The sequence below is a fragment of the Megalobrama amblycephala genome, linkage group LG16 (assembly GCF_018812025.1).
Source record: "Megalobrama amblycephala isolate DHTTF-2021 linkage group LG16, ASM1881202v1, whole genome shotgun sequence".
Taxonomy (NCBI): Eukaryota; Metazoa; Chordata; class Actinopteri; order Cypriniformes; family Xenocyprididae; genus Megalobrama; species Megalobrama amblycephala.
The window spans coordinates 3,917,476-3,939,193 of record NC_063059.1 but is presented as its reverse complement, the minus strand read 5'-3'; the positions used below and the strand labels follow the sequence as shown (position 1 = coordinate 3,939,193).

The window sequence follows — 21,718 nt, the reverse complement described above, 5'->3', positions numbered from 1 at the left end:
TTATTCAGTATTCAGGGATTGACTTGATTGGTATTGTTCAACAATTATGAAATATATAGGCCTATATATTGATTAAATCCCTCATTGGGGGCTGTGCCCCTCTAATATTGAAATCCTAATCGACCCTGTTCCATACATGTTTTTGGGCATGTGAAGGATGCTGTTTCGGGACATGAAAGCATTGTTAACAACATAATAGGCAAAATATTTTAGCGTCCGTGTTTCGAATAGAAACAATTTGATTCGTGCCGAATGAGAGAGGAGCACAACGCCAGTTTCAGGTTCGCTTTAAATAAATTTGTTTAGGCTTTTGAATAATGAATGCCACTATAATTTGTTTCTGTTTATTTTATACTTATATTTTCAGTCTTCTTTTGTATTGAATACCATTACAGTTAAAGGATTTGTTGTGGAAATAGCCTAAAATACATGTTTATAGCAATGTTTCCAAATATTTCATTTTTACCGGCATTTTAGCTACATTATTTTTGAATGTAACAATAAAATGCGACTGATACACCAATGCGATTTATTTGGTGGAAGTCGGGACATGCGCTTAACGTGGCTTAAAGGATTAGTTCACTTTTAAATAAACTTTTCCTGATAATTTACTCACCCCCATGCCATCCAAGATGTCCATGTCTTTCTTTCTTCAGTCGAAAAGAAATTAAAGTTTTTTGATGAAAACATTCCAGGATTTTTCTCCTTATAGTAGACTTGAATGGGCACCAAACGATTGAAGGTCAAAATTAGTTTTACTGCAGCTTCAAATTGTTCAACATGATCCCAGATGAGAAATAAGGGCCTTATCTAGTGAAACCATCGCTCATTTTCTGAAAAAAATTGAAAATTATATAAGTTTTAACCCTAAATACTCATCTTGAACTAGCTCTCTTCTTCTCCTCTATTAGAATTCCAGCAGTGTAGACGCTGCTAAGCGTATTACTGCCCTCCACAGGTCAAAGTTTGAATTAATTATTATATACTATTGAACTGCATATTGCATATAAAAATTAGTTTTTTTCAAAAATTTAATTTTTTTTCAGAAAATGAGCGATGGTTTCACTAGATAAGACCCTTATTTCTCATCTGGGATCGTGTAGAACAATCTGAAGCTGCAGTGAAACTAATTTTGACCTTCAATCGTTTGGTGCCCATTCAAGTCTACTATAAAGAGAAAAATCCTGGAATGTTTTCATCAAAAACTTTAATTTCTTTTCGACTGAAGAAAGAAAGACATGGACATCTTGGATGACATGGGGGTGAGTAAATTATCAGGAAAAGTTTATTTAAAAGTGAACTAATCCTTTAATGTACTAAGACAGTGAAATTAAAAGACCAAACTCAGTAAACATCATACTAATAAACCATACTATGTAAAGCAAAGCAGTTGAGCCCAGAATATGAACGCAATTCATTTAATTACACATTACGAGAAAATATGTCATTTTAATGAGAAAAGATGAGGTTTTAAAGACTTGAGTCTTAAAAAATTGAGTAGAAAAAATATTATGTTTCACCGTACATTTTAACGTGTTTGTTTCTTCTGTTAATTGTGCCATTTCTCTTGGGCATTTTATTGCTCTGAAAGTCTCTCCAGTTGTCCTGACAGTGACTCCAGCTGTTCAGTCTCTTTGGAAACATCTAGAAAAGCCATAATACAGGATGTTGTTCATTTCAGTGCTTGTGATGATTCAGAGGAGGTAGTGATTGGGAATAATAAGTCTATAATTACATTCTCTCTTACCCATTAATGTGATTTTGCTGGGTTGTAACAGTGAGAGTTCCATTGATTTCTTCAGTTCTGTTTTAAGATCATCATTTATGCACAGCTTTACAAAGAGCAAGAGAAGATTCAATTTAGTTGTTGTACAAATGAATACATGCTTGTCTCAATGAAAGTAAGATCAGTACCTTTAAGTTATTGAACCTTTTAAGCACTTCCTTTTTTGCATTGTTGAACATGTCATGTTTTATCATGTCGACTGAGGTTATCAACATTTCTTGCCTTTTCTTCATGGATCCGATTCCAGTCACTGCTGCAGCTTCTAAAATAAGCAACACCCAGTATTTATTCATTGCCTTTCTCATGGAGACACATCAGAACATAGAATATGTATGTACACTCCATTTTAGAGTGATGACTCAGCACTCGTTAAGAGTTGAACAAAATGATTGGATGCATTAAAAAGCTAAGCTAAGCTTTAAAATGATACCTATTTTGTGTCATTCCTGTCAGTGGTTTTTTAGTAATTTGATCATGTATTTTTTAATGGGGGGTGGCGTCCAGCCGGCGGGACACTTCGGTCTTAGTCACTGTACTGGGCAGAGTTTCCCAAAAGCATCGTAAGCCTAAGTTGATCGTAGCTCCATTGCCACCAATGAAGTTACGATGCTTTTGGGAAATGCAGCCCTGGTCACACAGGCTTTTTTTTCCTGTTACTTTTCATCCATGGTTTTGTGTTTCTTACAGTGATTAAAAAAATAAATAGTTTCAAAAATAGTTTCAGCATTAATTCAAAAATTTAATGCTAACTTACTTTTATAGTGAGGAGCCATTTCCCTCTCAATAGTTTTGTGGATTGATGAGTAGATTTCCGTCTTTATATCAACAATTTCTCTGTTGAGACTTGCCTTCAGTTTAGTTTCCTTTAAAAAAAAAAAACAGGAAAAAGCCACAAATAAGTTTTTATATATATCAGGGAACCTGCTTATTTCTGTACATTTCAATACCAACTGGTTTATAAAAACAGCCTGCTCTTCAATGGAAGTAAAGACACACACACAGAAGAAAAGGGCCAGATTACGGACAACTGAACTCACCTCTGTTCTGATGTATTTCTGAATGTGTCGTTGCAATGAAGATCTGGGATGAGCAGAGGCACTCTGGATAATACTGAACTTATCAATCTCCTCCTGCAGTGACTTCCCTGTTTTTACATCCACACTGAAGCCAAGAGAAAACAAAATAGAGTTTCATTTAATAACAGTTTACAGAACATTGTTGTAATCCCTGAAAAATAATCTAATGCAATAATTACAGGAAGGAAATAGTGATAAAAGATTGGATCATTTTACTTAGTTCAGCAAATTTAACTTTAATTCTTTAATTTGTTTCATTTATTTGAACAGAGTTCAATTAAAGTGTTACATTCTATTAATAAACTAACTATGCATCATGAGAGAAAAATAAATGACATTTTATATTCTATTATAGAGAAGATAAAAGTTGTAAACTCACTGTAAACAGTTAAAATTAATGGTTAAAATATGGTGACCTAGAACATGTTTTTAAAAGATGTAATATAAGTCTAAGGTGTCCCCTGAATGTGTCTGTGAAGTTTCAGCTCAAAATACCCCATAGATTTTTTTTAATTAATTTTTTTAACTGCCTATTTTGGGGCATCATTATAAACACGCCGATTTATGCTGTGCGGCCCCTTTAAATCTCGTGCTCCACGCCCCAAAAGCTCGCGCTTGCCTTAAACAACATAAAAAGAAGTTCACAAAGCTAATATATCCCTCAAAATGGATCTTTACAAAGTGTTCGTCATGCATACTGCATGCATGTGTCGGATTATGTGAGTATTGTATATTGTTATATTGTTTACATTTGATTCTGAATGAGTTTGAGGCTGTGCTCCGTGGCTAACGGCTAATGCTACACTGTTGGAGAGATTTATAAAGAATGAAGTTGTGTTTATGAATTATACAGACTGCAAGTGTTTAAAAATGAAAATAGTGACGGCTCTCTTGTCTCCGTGAATACAGTGAAGAAACGAATGGTAACTTTAACCACATTTAACAGTACATTAGCAACATGCTAACGAAACATTTAGAAAGACAGTTCACAAATATCACTAAAAATATCATGATATCATGGATCATGTCAGTTATTATTGCTCCATCTGCCATTTTTCGCTGTTGTTCTTGTTTGCTTACCTAGTCTGATGATTCAGCTGTGCACAGATCCAGACGTTACTGGCTGCCCTTGTCTAATGCCTTTCATAATGTTGGGAACATGGGCTGGCATATGCAAAAATTGTTTGCTCTGTTGTAAGCCACCTGAACCCCCTTGCCTGAGGATGGTGGGACAGGGCTAACACAGAGAGAGTCGATCACTGCTGTTCCCCAAAACCCATTCAGTGAGACTATTGAATAACGCTGGGAAACCTTCGAACGCAAAGCGCAGGAATGGCCTGTGTCGCAGAAGAAACGAGACATGAAAGTACGCGTCCTTCAGGTCGATCGCTGCAAACCAATCTCGGGGACGGATGCACTCAAAAATGCGCTTCTGCGTAAGCATTTTGAACGGTAGCTTGTACAGGCTCCGATTCAAACTCGCAGGTCCAAGATCGGTCGTAAGCCACCGCTCTTTTTGGGTACAATGAAGTAGAGACTGTAGAACCCTGACCTCATATCGGCTGGAGGGGCCGGCTCTATCGCGTCCTCCGCCAGTAGGACTGCGATCTCCGCACGCAAGACAGGGGCAACGACATCTTTCACTGTAGTGAAGAGGACGTCCCTGAACTTGGGGGGATGCCAGGCGAACTGAATCACATAGCCGAGCCTGATGGTCCGAATGAGCCAGCGAGATGGACTGGGGAGCGCTAACCAGGCTCGCAGAGACCGTACAAGCGGGACCAAAGGTACCACCGGCGTACCCGCAGCGGGGCAGCGAGGTGGAACACAGGGACGCGGCTTGGGGGGCTCTCTTTGTGAGGCGGCCCGAAGCGGCGTCACAGTGTGCTAGGCAACACTTACCTGGTTCCACGGATGGACAGAGGGAGCAGTCGAGGCTTTGGCTGCCCGCTGCTCGCTGCTGTCCGCTGGCGACAAGAGGGGGATGAGAGTGGTGAGGTTTTTCTCCTCCCCACTGCTCTCCAAACCCTCTTCAGACCTGGAAATGGAGGAACTGCTCTTTTAATTTTAAGTACCGCTGCCTCTTGGGTCAGTGGCGGAACAGAAACAAACCCAATAAAAGGATTTACCACCCGGCCCTCCTCCAGGGGTGGAAGAGCAGCCCCACCCATCTCTGGGTCGCCCGTCTCAGGGGTGATTCTCACCAACCACTTAAACAGCTGCAGAGATGGGAGGCGTCATCTCCCCGCAATGGACACAGCAGAGCCTGCTGGGCCGGAGTTTCTTGCAGGGGACGACACCCTTGGCGACGAGCAGACTGAGGGGGCGGCCCAAGAGGAACTCAATGGTTTGTCATGGGAAGCTCCCCGATCCGCTACTAACTGAGGAGAACCGCTGGGCTCAGTCCTCGACAGTGTCACCGAAAAGACCACCTTGTAAGATGGGAGCATTGAGAAAGCATTTAGCTTGACAACCTCTCGCACCTCACAAGGTAAGCCAGGGGGCACTTCTGGACCACTGAGGTGGACATCGTCTGGCTGAGGGCCTGCGCCGTGATTTTGATCACGGTTAGTCAACAAGCGCAGCTCAACCCCAGCACAGAACTACCCACATGCAAAAAGAGTGCCTTGGCCTCACATGCAGGGTGGGTGTGGTCTGTGTACAGCCACCCCATCCAAGAGGGTAGTGAGAGAGGAAAAACTTATGCAGATTTTGGCACTTTTGGCATTCCATATTTATGGCACCAACATACCCCCATACTGCCAAGTTTTCCATGCACATCTGGAAGACCCAGGGAAGCATGGCTGTAAACTCCAAAACTGAGTCAGCATAAGCACACACCATTACAGTGGGCAGCGTCACCCTCATTTCCAGAGTATAACAGCACTCTCTCCGATGCTGCAATCGACGTCTGTCCCTCAGCTGGAGCTCTGAATGAAATGCTAGGTTCCCCTATGAGAAGGACCAGCAATCCAATCCAGAAACAGCACAGCTTGCAATGCGCTAGAGAGGGAGGGGCCCTAGGGGGTTGGTTCCCCGAAGGAACCCCTCAACCTCATGTCACCCAAGCCATATCAGCAAAGTAGACCTCTTCTGGTGCACCAGAGAGGGCGCTACAATGGAGATTATGCAAGGGAACTACGCATCTAGAGCGCCAAGCGAGCGCTGTGTTGCCGTGACAACCCGCGCTGCAGCCCGGCAGCTCAACGGCACACGACACGCAGAGGAGCGAGAGGTTTGCTCTTACAGATCTCCACGGTCTCCCAGAGTGTCGGGCAGACCTGCGGCTGTGCTTTTACACACAAGCAGCAGCTGGCCAACAACAGAGAGGACTCAAGCTTCCCGGAGAAAGAAGAGTCACGACCGGCGTGTCGACGTGATCATGTCCTCATATGAAAACATGAAACACCCACGAACATCGTTTCAACACGCGCCCAGACATGTGAAACAGTGATCGTGGCCGTCAGTGAGGACAGGAACGACCGCATCCAGAAACACAAGTAGGATGTCATCTTTAAAAAGACGCGAATCTACTTGTGTAAGCTCTTTCAGGGACTTTACTCTTTTAAAAGTGCTGAAGCACGCAGGGGAACGGCCGCCGCAACACAGACAGGGATTATGTGCAGCCTGTCGTGTGCTCTCTCTCTCTCTTTGAAGGCGCTCACTCTTACCAGCTGTAAAAACGGCTTTTCAGCGCTCAAAAGCGCACCGTACCGGCCGTGAGAACAGCCTTCTGACGCTGTCAAAACAGCTATTTGCTCAAAAATGGCAAACGAAACAAAAACAGAAAAAGAGAGGACTTCGACCCCGCTGCTGTGCTGTTCGCCTGCGCTCGGAAAAAAAGAGAAGTTCAACCAAAAAGCTTGACTCATCTTCTAGCAGACACTCGCTTGCAGAGAACAGGAACAAACACCGTTCGGCTCCGAAGCGAAAAGCTGAATATGCAACGCACCTGCTGCTCATTATATACCCGCGCTGCGAGGCGAGCAGCTGATGCATATGATTGCATGCCAATGTGCATTGGCTCGTTTTAGTTACACTCGAAGTAGATTGGCCTCTCTAGCGAGATTCCTATTCGTCGGTCTGTCCGACGTACGTCGAACGTGACCGACTGAATGGGAACTCTTGTTATTCCACTATGCCAGTATAAATTCAATTTTTCATTCGAGGGCACCTTTAAGGCGTCCTGCTTTATGAATGTAACGTTTAAACTTGATAAACTTCACAGACACATTCTGAGGACACCTGAGACTCAAATTACATCTTGTAAAAATGATTATTGTGCATTAGTTAAGCATGAATTAATGCATATTAGTGCTACCCAGTTTCCTATAACCTATGCAGCTGTCAGGTGATTAATGTAAGATTTGAACCAGAAAACACAGTAGGGACGTGTATGCGGCTGTCATGAACGACTTATTGCAAGAAGGAAAGCAGTTCAATCTTATTTTTTGTCCTGCTCAGACTTCATAGGAAACAAAAATTAGGTTCAAATTATGTTCACTTTACAAAAAATTTAGCCTCCAATTAATCTGGAAAGGCCACTAAACCCAGTCTTTATCTTCCTGGACACCAGAGTCAGTTTTTTGCTTTAGCTACATGCAATCTACATTTGGTGCTCATTTACAATCTCGTTAGTCACTGACCCAGAATTGTGGGTTGTTTTCATTTCATTTTATGCTAAACTGAACAAAGCATTACTAAAAAACAAAGTGATGAATCAGCTCTTACGGGAAAATCTTGTTGAAATCATCTTGAAGACATGCATGCAGGTTTTTGGCCAATTCCTTGTTTAGGTCTAGGTATAGTTTTTCATCCCTATTTTTCGGCAAATAGCATCCACCATTCTTGCACATAGATTGAAGGATTCTATGGAATCTTCTTCCATCCTTATTCTGAGTGACACAGCAAAAAAATACCAGTGTTAAAATGGCAAGAAAATGGTGATGATTCATTTTGTAGAACATTAAATTCACACTTACATGTAATATCGTGTCCTTTGTGGCAGTAACACATGATTGCACTGATTCTTCCACTCCCTTTGAGAGACACTGCTCCAGAACATTATGAATGTTGACAAAACTCTTTTTCAATTTAGTTCGTTCCTCCTGTAGGTTCTTCTGTAATTCCGTGTGAATGCTGGCTTTCATTTCAGCCTAAAACACAACCATACGACAGAGAGAAATGCAGAATAATACACTTCTGTCAGGACCACTATTGTAAAATATGCTTGATAATTGCATAGAGTTTGCTGGGGATGGATGAGGGTAATTAGCTCCCGAGAAACGTGATAGCTGCTGATAATGCTAAAGGAGCTTACATATGGTTGCTGTGATAGGTGTCGAATTCATATAGGTAGACGTGAGTCTCCTGAGATTAAGCTGATGAGACCTGCCAGAACTAACACTGCGCTTGATACTGGCAGTGAAATATCATACCGTTTTCGTTTCTGTATCCAGTTGAACACTTTGGATCAAGGACAAAACTCCCTTTGCTTCATTGACATAATCTCTGGTCAGTTCTCTCCTGATGTTCTGGTTAAGAATCCTCAGATCAATCCTGCAGCTTTGGGATTTCTACAGATATATACAGTTTCCAAAACACATTGGATTAATTTCATCAGAGCTTTGTCTGCTTCATAAATGATTCATCTTCAGATTGAACAAAAATATATTTTTTGTCATGAATAATAGTAAAATAAAGGCAATGGATATATTTTACCTGTTTCACCATGTTCAAGATTTAATTCGTGGTCAAAGAATGCATTGGAACTTACAGTAAAAACTTGAAAATCATTGTCAGTGTTGAGTATTTTCTAGAAAGAAAGAAAGAAAGAAAAAAATAATAAAAGACATGGTATTAAAGAAAACTTCTGGGGGTTCCCTGAGAATGGAACGAGATGCTGGAATGATATGTCCCACAGAACCAGGTGTCTGAAGCACGGAAAACGTTTTAGCTGACAGTAGATCTAGGATGACGTCACATAAACATACAAAGGCCCCAGACGTTCTCTTTCGAGGGAACTCAGTTAATGAAGCTATAGGGATGTTAAAGGATTAGTTCACTTTCACCCTCAAGCCATCTTTTCTTCTTTCTGATGAACACAATCGTAGAAATTTTAACAAATATCCTGACGCATCTGAGATTTACAATGGCAGTAAGCTTTACCAAACGAGTATGAGCTGAAGATAGTGCTTCCATCCACATCCATCCATCATAAACGTACTCCATACGGCTCCAGGAGTTTTATTAAAGGCCTTCTGATGTGAAGCAATGCGTTTGTGTAAGAAAAATATCCATATTTAAACAAGTTATGAAGTAAAATATCTAGTTTCTGCCAGACCGCCTTCCATATTCAATGTACAAAGAATGTGTAAAACTCTTGCAGTTCACAAAGCTTACGCTACGTCCTACGCCTTCCTTATTCAACTTACGGAAAAGGTGTAACTGATGTGACGCTGTTTACACTTTCTTCGTAACTTGGATATGGAAGGCGGTCTGGTGGAAGCAAAATATTTTATTTTTATATTATATTGATATAAATATTAAATAATAAAAAAATTAAATAATAAAATTATATTATATTTTATTATTTAACTTGTTAAATATGGATATTTTTCTGACATAAACACATCGCTTCACTTCAGAAGGCCTTTATTAACCACCCAGAGCCGTGTGGAGTATGTTTATGATGGATGGATGTGGATGGAAGCACTTTCTTCAGCTCATACTCATTGGTCCTGTTCAATGCCATTATAAAGCTCGGATGCATCAGGATATTTATTAATATTTCTCAGATTATGTTCATCAGAAAGAAGAAAGTTGCAAACTTGCAAACTATTAGTTTATAGTTAATTAATTCATAGTTAAAGGATTAGTTCACTTCACAGTGAAGTCCACTATATGGAGAAAAATCCTGGAATGTTTTCCTTAAAAACCTTAATTCTTTTCGACTAAAGAAAGACCTAAATATTTTGGATGACATGGGGAGGGGGGTGTTTTAATTCTGAAGTGAACTAACCCTTTAATATAATGTAGTTTCTACACTGTTAGCATATTAATAGGCTAAATACAAAAAGTGAATTAATCTTTCATTATCACTGTGTCACAGACACGTCAGGCTCCACCCTCACTCAATTCCAACGCACTCAATCACTCGAGTTCTAATCACCGCCACCTGCACCTCATCACCAGCACTCATCAAGCACACTACAAGAACCCAACACTCACTCACACTCACTGTCCGATCTCATTGTTACATACTTACCTGTATGCTTACCTCAAGGACTCCAGACGAACTACTTACCTGTTTCCAACGTCTTTGTTATTCCCTGTGTGCTTCTCCTTGTGTGTGTGAGTGTTTCCAGTCTCCTGTGTTCCAAGTCTCCAGTGCCAATCGAGATCTTCTCTTCTACAACATCATTAAGGACAGTATTACAATTCTGCACTCCAGAACTCATCACAACTTCACGAATTACTCACCTGCACTTCAGTTATTCTCTACTGGCATCAATAAACTTTACTGTTTGTGTTATATCTGCCTCCGTCCCTTCTGTACTGTAACACACTGTAATTAATCAAATTATTATTGTTTAATTATCTCGTATGTAAAGAGTTAGAAAATGTTTTTTTTATGCTTTGTTAACAACTTATTAATTGTAAATAGTTCTCACTTTAGATTAGGTCACAGAAAATGGGAATATATCATTAATTAAGTACTTTAAACCAACCTTTATTAGACATTAATTGCATAAGTATTAAGAACTATTTATTCCCAGTAACCAATTAACAATTCCTTTTACTACAAGCTAATAAAACAATAATAATTGAACTCGCCATTTATATATAGCCAAATAACAATGTAGAGACTACAATATAAACTAATAGTTTGTTAATGATTTGTAATTTATTACTATATATTTATTATAAAATGTTACCAACTCACAGCCACTCACAAATAAAGTTTAAGACAATAAAGCTCATGACATGTCATGCAGGTGCCCTTTTGTACTCAAGGATGCTCCATGTGATGTCATAGACTACAGTCAGCCAATAAGATTGCTGTGATTTCATACTGATTTCACACACTTCAGACACCAGGTTTTGCGGGACGCATCCCCATAGCATCAGCAACTGACACAGTGTTGAGTTCCCTTTAAAGGGAACCAGTAGAAATTATTGAAAATTGATGACAATAAGTAAAAAATTTTAAAAGATTAAAAACCTTGATATCAGAGTTTTCAAGCCTTTCTTTGACGTCCACCTTGGCATGTTCATTTCTATGAAGTATGCACTCTTTTTTCTGCTCCAGGGGAAGATTGATTAAAAACACCACTGTATGAATATAGGTTGTCTAATATAGATATATTGTGAAATCTCATACAAAGGTTGATGAAATATACTTTACATAGCAGATTTTCCTTTTCCTCTCAGTAAATCAATACATTTGTTAAATTGCAGTTACAATGATATGAAAAATCCCAATGACCAGCAAATTTACTCAAGGAGCAATGTATGTTATCCTATATTTTCCAAACCTTGTATCTTGTGAGTGGGCCTCTTCTAAGCCTTGCAGATCTAAAAAATAAAATAAAAAATCAAGTCAGAAGAAGGGTTTGTTGTATTGAAATTCTGTTCTTTTCACGGCATCAGTATACAACCCGAATTCCGGAAAAGTTGGGACGTTTTTTTAAAATTTGAATAAAATAAAAACTAAAAGACTTTTAAATCACATAAGCCAATATTTTATTCACAATAGAACATAGATAACATAACAAATGTTTAAATTGAGAAATTTTACACTTTTATTCACTAAATGAGCTCATTTCAAATTTGATGCCTGCTACAGGTTTCAAAAAAGTTGGCACGGGGGCAACAAATGGCTGAAAAAGCAAGACATTTTTGACAGTTGGGAGGACATCTAGCAACTAATTAAGTTAACTAATATCAGGTCTGTAACATGATTAGCTATAAAAGGGATGTCTTAGAGAGGCAGAGTCTCTCAGAAGTAAAGATGGGCAGAGCTGTGAAAGAGTGCGTAAAAAGATTGTGGAATAATTTAAAAACAATGTTCCTCAACGTCAAATTGCAATGGCTTTGCAAATCTCATCATCTACTATGCATAACATTATCAAATGATTCAGAGAAACTGGAGAAATCTCTGTGCGTAAGGGACAAGGCCGAAGACCTTTATTGGATGCCCGTGGTCTTCGGGCCCTCAGACGACACTGATTGTGTCAATGACATTACTAAATGGGCCCAGGAATACTTCCAGAAACCACTGTCGGTAAACACAATCCGCCGTGCCATCTGCAGATGCCAACTAAAGCTCTATCATGCAAAAAGAAAGCCATATGTGAACATGGTCCAGAAGCGCCGTCGTGTCCTGTGAGCCGAGGCTCATTTAAAATGGACTGTTTCAAAGTGGAAAAGTGTCCAAATTTGACATTCTTGTTGGAAATCACGGACATCGTGTCCTCCGGGCTAAAGAGGAGGGAGACCTTCCAGCGTGTTATCAGCATTCAGTTCAAAAGCCAGCATCTCTGATGGTATGGGGGTGCATAAGTGCATACGGTATGGGCAGCTTGCATGTTTTGGAAGGCACTATGAATGCTGAAAGATATATAAAGTTTTTAGAGCAACATATGCTCCCCTCCAGACGACGTCTCTTTCAGGGAAGGCCTTGAGTATTTCAGCAGGACAATGCAAAACCACATACTGCAGCAATTACAACAGCATGGCTTCGTCGTAGAAGAGTCCTGGGGCTGAATCTGCATTCAAGATCTTTCACCTATAGAGAACATTTGGTGTATCGTTATATGAAAAATACACCAAAGACGACCACAAACTCTTCAGCAGCTGGAAGCCTATATCAGACAAGAAGAGGACCAAATTCCAACACCGAAACTCCAGAAACTCATAACCTTGATGCCCAGACGTCTTCAAACTGTTTTGAAAAGAAGAGGAGATGCTACACCATGGTAAACATGCCCCCGTCCCAACTTTTTTGAGACCTGTAGCAGGCGTCAAATTTGAAATGAGCTCATTTTGTGCATAAAATCGTTAAATTTCTCAGTTTAAACATTTGTTATGTTATCTATGCTCTATAGTGAATAAAATATTCAATCATGTGATTTGAAAGTCTTTTAGTTTTAATTTTATTCAAACTTAAAAAAATGTCCCAACTTTTCTGAAATTCAGGTTGTACAAGCTTCCCAGCCCTGTACTTATATGGGTATATAACAAAAATACCTAATATAGCCTTGTAGATTGATATCATCAGTCTTTGTACAGATGAAATTAATGCGTTTGCACTTTCCTCCTGGTCCCAATTCTTCAGTACAGTACTTTAAAATCCCCCAGGGTTCCTTGTCTTTGATTGCTCGATTGATAGCACTCACAATCCAAACAAAAGAGCACTCTCTCAGTTTCTGCAGGATTTGAAATAGTGATTTAGATGACATGGTTAATAATAGTATAATAGATTGTGTGTTTCTATGATGATTAATTAGTACAATTTTGTTTTAAAAGAGTGTTATATATTTACAGATTTCCACAGATCATCTCTGATCTTGTTGCAGTCTCCAGTCCCAGGAATATCAACAAGCACAACGTGTTCCAGAAGTTCATGACGATCTGGGATTTTGATCGTCACACTCTTCACAAGCGGCCAGTACCAGTCACCGGGACTTGACTCACTGTGTTGTATGTAACTTGCAACATCGTCGGTAAATTCAAAGACCTGTGGAGACAATGAAGTTTTTTTATTCACTGACAAGCAAAATATATAGAATCCATCATGATGCATTTAATATTTTCATGAAACTGGTCTGGTGTTAAAAATGAAATGTTTAGTCTCCTAAAAAAAACTTACATCAGTGTTTGAGATTGTTTTCTTAGTGGTAGACAAAATGGTTTCAATCTCAGCAAATTTGTCATCTTTCTTGAGCTCTTCTAATGTTTTCTTTTTTGCATCAGCTCCATAAAGTGCAGAGATCTTTTCTTTAGCAGTTTCAATCAAGTCATCATCCACGTCGTCACTTTCATCCGACAAAACGTTGAAAAGATCTTCAAGCTCTTTCTCCCACTCCTGCAATATAGAAAACAAAGCTTTATTTCGCTCTGTCTATCGGATTCATTGACAGTTGCGATAACAGTAATTAAAGGCATGGTAAGATAAATGAGGAAACCTCTTTAGAGAAGAGTTCAATCTCTGCTATGTAGTTGGAGTCAGTCAGATTGGCTTCCACCTGAGTAATAATGGCTGTGCATGCACCATAACTACCAGACGGCAGAAAATCCCTTTTCTCCAGGACTGCATTCAGCAGGGAACTCTTTCCATCTCCTGATTTTCCAAAAATCCCCATGGTTGCTTTCTTCCTGCTGACTTCATCCATTTGATTTATCTTTGAAATGATGTCTCTGTACATCAAGAAAGATTGATCTAAGTTGTCAGTGACACTTTTCATGATTTTCTTTGCATTCTCCATGATCTCCATATCTGTGTGCAATGAAGGAGAGGATCACAGTGGGGATGGTTTTAAAATAAATAAATTACCTTACACTCACATTATGAAATTTCACAATCTATGTAACACATCATAAATCATCATAATCCAGTTGACAGGTGCCATAACGGTATATGGGCAAACTTCATCTTTCTCCATTGACAGCTACTGACCAGTCATATTTCTGATGAAATAACATTTTTTTCAAGAAACTTAAAAATCACAGATATTTAATTGTACTAGATGTTTTACAAGTACACAGGCATAGTAATAGTTTGAAATAGACTTATATTTGCTGCAAGAAATTATAAAATATCACATGCATGGATCAGTAGTCTCAGAGAAAAGAAAAAAAGATGTGGTCCAATTAAATAATAAAAATGTGTGAAACAATCCCTTTAAATTTGTTCGTACACTGTAAAAAACCCTGTAATTTTTCAGTAGTTTTGCTGTTTGTTTGTTTGTTTGTTTCTGTTTTTTTACAGATTTTTCCTGTAATTTTGAAATACAGAAAATATTAATAAAATTACTAAAATGGACTGTGAAATTACATGTCTAATGTAAAATAACATGAAAAAACTGTATCTGTGAATAACAAAAAAAATCGTTTTTTTAACATTAAAAAACTATTAAACCCTTTACCCTCATCCACTGTTCCCTCCAATAGTTTACTATATAGTCCACTTGACAAGTGAAAACATGTGAGCAAATTCAGACACCGAGGGCCCTATCATACGCTCGGCACAATGCAACAGCAGGTGCGACGCAAGTGTTTTTGCTAGTTTCAGCCAGATGCAGTTATCATTTCCACGTTGTTTAAACAGCAAATGCACTCGTGCCCATCTGTTCGCCCATGGGTGTGCTGGTCTGAAAACAAGGTGTGTTCAGGTGCATTGTTGGCGTGTTGCTGTTTTGAGGAAACTGAAAACGACTGACCAACAAAACCTTGGTCTAAAGTCAATGACGCAGTATTTTTTTGTTATTTAAAGGGTGTATTAGTAATATGCACCTAGAGGCTGGTGCACAACATGCGTACACTCTGCTTGTTATACACACAGGGACGCGGCAGCACACAAACAGGCCAAATATTAAAAATAAAAGGATTCCTCTCTGGAGAAGCGTTCAGTCTTTCCGCTTGCAAATTCCGCCATGTAAATAGCGAATCCGCCATGGCACAAGCACAACTGGCTTTTAAAGGGAATGGGAGATGACACTCTGATTGGTTTATTGCACATTACGCCCAAAACACACCCATGACTCATTAAGAGAATAGGTATAGCCCTTTTGGATGGTTGGCGCACCAACCATTTTTTCCATCATTAAACTAGCAAAAGTGGATTCGGACACGCTCTAAGTGCACCTGCGTCATGCGCTTCAGATCAAGAGCTTTGATCGTTAAAATAAGGCCCTGAGTGTCATTAAAGGATTAGTTCACTTTTAAATAAACTTTTCCTGATAATTTACTCACCCCCATGTCATCCAAGATGTCCATGTCTTTCTTTCTTCAGTTGAAAAGAAATTAAAGTTTTTGATGAAAACATTCCAGGATTATTCTCCTTATAGTAGACTTGAATGGGCACCAAACGGTTGAAGGTCATAATTAGTTTTACTGCAGCTTCAAATTGTTCAAAACGATCCCAGATGAGAAATAAGGGCCTTATCTAGTGAAACCATTGCTCATTTTCTGAAAAAAATGGAAAATTATATAAGTTTTAACCAGAAATGCTCATCTTGAACTAGCTCTATTCTTCTTCTCCTCTATTAGAATTCCAGCAGTGTAGACAGTGCTAAGCGTATTACTGCCCTCCACAGGTCAAATTTTGAACTAATTTTTATATGCAATATGCTAGTTCAATAGTATATAACAATTAGTTCAAACTTTGACCTGTGGAGGGCAGTAATACGCTTAGCAGCGTCTACACTGCTCAGTGTTGCCAGACGTACGATAATTATCGTATCTGTATGATAATTTTGACCCCTGTACGATGTACGATCAATAATGGAAAAAATCCCATAATGTACGATAATTTCAGTATTTTGTGACACTTCAAATGATGGTCGTTATAAATTGGCTCATTGATCTAGCTGTGTGGATCCTCTACGTCATGGCTGTATGGAGAACGTGAACTTTGTTAGGCACGTCTTCGATCTCATTTTATGTTATGCCTTCTCGGCCAGTCATCGTGGAGAATGACTCTCTCACGAGCACAAGTTACATTCCTGCCGCGGCGCTTTTAGGTCAGTTGTTTCCCAAGGTAGACCTACGCCTAATTAATTTATGTATTGTGGTAATTTGCAGTTCATGTCAAAAAGTTGTTGGTCTATAGATAAATAGCTGTATTCTGTACGTTTGACTTGTCATGTCACCTTTATTTATACAGCTCTTTTTATAAAGTGTAGCTTTGAGAGAGACAGAGGGAACATTGGTTGTACAGCAGCTACAAAAGTGATTGTCCAGCTTAATGATTCTGTAAAAATCAATAGTTATTAATTTAGTTCATTTGCCTATATAAAAAAGGCGTGTATGATCATTTTGTTCCAAATACGATAATTTTGAGCTTCTGATACGATAATTGGACATTTCCAATCTGGCAACACTGACACTGCTGGAATTCTAATAGAGGAGAAGAAGAAGAGAGCTAGTTCAAGATGAGCATTTCTGGTTCAAATTTTTTCAGAAAATGAGCGATGGTTTCACTAGATAAGACCCTTATTTCTCATCTGGTATCATGTAGAACAATTTGAAGCTGCAGTGAAACTAATTTTGACCTTCAACCGTTTGGTGCCCATTGAAGTCCACTATAAGGAGAAAAATCCTGGAATGTTTTCATCAAAAACTTTAATTTCTTTTCGACTGAAGAAAGAAAGACATGGACATCTTGGATGACATGGGGGTGAGTAAATTATCAGGAAAAGTTTATTTAAAAGTGGACTAATCCTTTAATGGTGAAGATCTGCTGTTAGCAAGAAGTACCGAAGGAAAGAGAAACAACAACTACAACTGACTTCCAGCCTTAAATAAAATCAACTGAAGACAATATTACCAGCTTCATTTATTACTAACCAGATTGATTTTCTTTCTTTCCTTCTACAGAAGTTATGTCTACAGATGTTCTTATTGAGAATTAACAGAGGTTTAGATGTTTTATTGAAAATGTTTCGTTCAGTGGGGCTCTTGACCCTTGATTTTTTAAAAGCACAATGGGGGTTTCCACTGTTCCATAGGCAATGTCTATACATTCCATTTTAAACAGAAGCCACACGTTCCTCTGATAATGTGATTCTTTGGGTCAGCAGAGTATAAAGCTCAAGCTTTTTGTCCAGAGGGGCAGAGAAGGCTGGAGAAAGCTGGGTATGTGAACATCTCTCCTTGTATGTCTTTCTCTTCTATGCTGACATGTATATATAAAAAATAAACAAGAGTAAAAATAAACATCTCTTGGCAAAATAACTAGTGTCCGGTTCCATAAATTAAACTACAATGGGGAAAAGATTAATTTTTATTAATTTTTAATGTGTAGGAATTGAGGCTGAACCAGACAAATTCATCTCAACACTCCAGATCCCAAATCAGATTGTAACGAGTATAATATTACCCAAATTTTATTAGTAATGCGTATATTACTGCTTTACTGCAAAAGGTAATATATAGGCTATTACTGTAATATAATTACTTTTGTAATGTGTTACTCCCAACATTGCTACTGGAAGTATAATGAGCAGCAATAAACTACATACTTCTGTGGTTATTTTGGTGAAAGTAACACAAAAAAGTGTAGCGCATTACTATTCAGAGACAGTAATATTGTAATGTAACTAATTACTTTCAAATGACAGTAACTAGTAATATATAATGTATTACATTTTGGAAGTAACTTGCCCAAATGTTCTGTTATGTTGGGATTTAAAGGGTTTTGTTGTCTGTGACTTGGGGTTTACCTTTGTGCTGAAGAGCAGAGCTTGTGTTTAGGTTGAGGACGGACCCAAACGTTTTGTTGTTAGGATGTTATGCTCCATGTGAAAAGCCGTAACTGTAGTTGCCAATGCAGTTTCATTAGTTCATAGTTATTGTCAAATAATGGTGAACTCCAAGAGTTTTTAGTTAAATTGATGTTTTTAGGTTTAATTATTTCACTTTGTTCAGTTGAGATTTAGATGCACAAAGTATTTGAGCAGTGTTTAGTTTAATATATATTAACAAACATTCTGTTTAGTGGACTCAAATGAAATAAGTTCACAGTAATAATATACTCACATTTCTAACACTGTATAAATATTTGAATTTAAATAGTTTTATGGTGAAATTACTGTTTTTGTTTTACAGATTACATCTGTAATTTGACAGATTTTTAACAGACATTGCAGTCAGAAAATTATATTAATTATATAAATTTTTACAGTGTAGCTAGCTACTTTGTCTCTGAATTAAATTAAATGTAGATAGATTGATATTTTACTTGCCTGCTGTCAGCGGTGACTCTACGCTCGATCCACAATCACGCTTTCTTTTAGTACCTATGAGAGAATTCATTCCACTTATTACATTTCCTCAACCACTGACTGTAAAGCAAACACACAATGATCTTTTTTTATTATTTGAGAAACTTTTATACCTTGACTAGCCATTGTGAGATCGATGGAAAGTCCTGGAGAGGAAAAAACATACACTCAGATCAAAGATTCTTTATTCAACTTACATCTAAATTGCATGTTATCTGTACATGTTCACATCAAACTTCAAGAGTCATGTGTGCTGCATCACCCCTCTGGGTGTTTTCGACCTCAGGGTGTAACTCTGTCTAGGTCACTCAATATCTTTGCAGTGATGCCTCTTTTTGTCAGAGTCAAATAGACGTATAACTCTACGTATTGTTTTGAATGGGAGAAAGTGAAACGCGCAATATGGAGGAATAAGTCCCGCCTTCTAAATAAGGCCGCTGCAGTGACGCGATGACTTTACCAGTCGGTGATTGGCTCTTATTTTTTAGAAGGCGGGACTTATTCCGCCATATTGCGCGTTACACTTTCTCCCATTCAAAACAATACGAGTGACACGTCTTGTGTTATTCTATAGTCTTTGGCTTGATCCAGCCTGAAAAATACGGGTTTTTTTTTTTTTGTCATGATTCGAGCATTTGGAAAACAAATTATGAGACAGTTGTTGTTTGATTTGATTGGTGATTTCAAATATGAAATTTAATCGTAAGGTTGTTGAACAGTTTTGGAGAATTTGATGTTTCCCCATAGAGAATACAAATCTGACGTCACACCGCATTGAGTTCTGGGTAACTTCTTTGTTTATTCGCCATCTTGACAGGATCGCGCAGCCTTTCCGTTATTGAGTTTAGTGCAGTAATTTGTTTTCTGTTATGATTGTGAAAAATGTCACCATTGTATGTCATTAATGCTGCATCGATTATTGTGATAGTAACTCAGATCATCGTTCTGAGAGAAAACAAGGGAAGCAGGTCGAGGATGACGAGAAGACGCCGGATGGCAAATCTATTATTAATGGCACTGATTAAACCCACTGCTTATCACTCAATAAAAGAATGACATTGCTAAATGTTTTTGAACGTTTTGATTTCATTTGGTTTAATAATTAACATACCTTTGCAAGTATGACTCTCACTGCGCTCGTGACTTGACGGGGACATTCAATGCTTAACAAGAAAAACGCTTCATGTGACAAACAAACAATTCTGTACATATTTATTAAAGCATACTGCGTGGAGATACGCAAATGAGCCCAAAATATGAACGCAACACATTTATATCTTAAACGGTTTCCTCTCATGTCCTCTCAAGAAAACGCTTAATGCACTTAGACTGATATTAAAGAGACCAAATTCTATTTACAAATAAAGCACATGCAGAAAAACAGATAAGACCAAAATATAAACTTTCAGTATCACTTAAAATGCAAGCATTTTATACTTTTTCTTCATAACGGTTTTATAAAGGTAGGAAATTGCTTAGTGTGGTTGTCATTTGTTAAAATAAATATAAAAATACAGTGTGTTCGTGTCCGTCTGTCTGCTGAATTTGACCCATAATCTCTGATTCTCCTCATCTGTGATCGTGGAAAAGGGGAATTACAATGACAAGTTGTAGGCCTATACTCAATATGCTCGTTTAAGCATTTAAATGTTTCCAACAAATAAATTAATCGACTTTTCTCAGTGTGTTGATCACATAGATTTATTTGGATATTCATACGATGGCTGAAGCAGCGGTGAGCGTCCAGCGTGCGACACGGTAAACAGAACAACATTGTAAACGAAATTCTACAAAACTTCAGTGAAAAAAAAGAAATAAAATGGATCATGCGATGCAATAAAATAGCTTCTATTCCCTGAAAACGATACCATTAAAAATGTTAACGTTCCACTTAATGGCAGAAACAAAACAAAAGGTAAGCAAGAATCCATATTAATTTCAGTACGAGTAATAGAGGGCGATCCTGTCAAAATGGCGGTCTTACTATTTGCAGAGGAAAAAGCTAAATACACCAATCTATGCCAGAATATAATCTGGGAAATCTGTGGATCAGAATGTACAATCACAGATAAAGCTTACCCTATCCTTCGTCTTAAGGAAAGATCAGGTGTGTCTCTTCCTGCTGCTTGTTGAGATGTTTGTGTGCTCTTCTCTCAGATTAAAGGAAGTGGGGCTACAAAACACTTCCTCTCATGCAGTCAGTATGAGGTGCTGACATCACAATTACAAGTTAATGACATGTTATATATTCAATGCATTTCCTGTTTCATGTATCAGTGCACTTCTTGTTACTTGTAAAAGTAATGCAATGGTAATACACATTTTTACTATCTTTCTATCATTTGGCAGTTTCATACACAAATACATTACCATTATACATTTTCTAACAATAATATCTTAGTCTAAATCTAAAGTAATCTTGACAAACTATGTATCATTGGCCTCCAGACGGTTGAAGGTCAAAATTACAGTTTCAGTGCAGCTTCAAAGAGCTTTAAACGATACCAGACGAGGAATAAGAGTCTTCTCTAGAGAAACCATCGCTCATTTTTGAAAGAAAAAAAATGTATACGTGTATGCTTTGTAAACACAAATGATTGCCTTGCAAGTGCTTCCACCAGACAGCCTTTCCTATTCAACTTACGGATAAAACAGAACTGCATGGCGCTGCATTCGTTCTGTAAGTTGAATAGGGAAGGCGTAGGACATACAGCGTAAGCTTTGAAGAACAATACGGACCATCTGGGGTCTATTGAAGTTCTTTATAAGGAGAATAATGCTGGAATGTTTTCATCAAAACCCTCATTTCTTTTTGACTGAAGAAAGAAAAGACATGAACATCTTTGACA

The 21,718-nt window shown here is 38.3% G+C and overlaps 1 protein-coding gene across 1 annotated transcript; it reads right to left on the bottom strand.

Annotated features, from left to right (window-relative positions):
- Positions 1-1,281: 1,281 nt before the first annotated feature.
- LOC125249509 (nuclear GTPase SLIP-GC-like) lies at positions 1,282-21,084 on the bottom strand. The gene is made up of 18 exons (XM_048161817.1): positions 20,949-21,084; positions 18,983-19,015; positions 18,831-18,884; positions 14,052-14,362; positions 13,736-13,951; positions 13,409-13,603; positions 13,114-13,292; positions 11,400-11,439; positions 11,087-11,164; positions 8,549-8,677; positions 8,301-8,438; positions 7,845-8,018; positions 7,594-7,757; positions 2,824-2,947; positions 2,541-2,649; positions 1,915-2,048; positions 1,748-1,832; positions 1,282-1,644 (listed from the first exon to the last, which is right to left on the bottom strand). Exons 2-18 carry the CDS (start codon positions 18,993-18,995, stop codon positions 1,577-1,579), a joined length of 2,211 nt encoding a protein of 736 aa, XP_048017774.1. The 5' UTR covers positions 18,996-19,015; positions 20,949-21,084; the 3' UTR covers positions 1,282-1,576.
- Positions 21,085-21,718: the final 634 nt, after the last annotated feature.

Coding starts and splice junctions, on each gene's coding strand:
- LOC125249509 (XM_048161817.1), bottom strand. Junction 11,440..13,113: donor AATCTACAAGGCTATATTAG/GTATTTTTGTTA, acceptor TTTATTTTTTAG/ATCTGCAAGGCTTAGAAGAG. Junction 8,678..11,086: donor TTGAAAACTCTGATATCAAG/GTTTTTAATCTT, acceptor CTTTCTTTCTAG/AAAATACTCAACACTGACAA.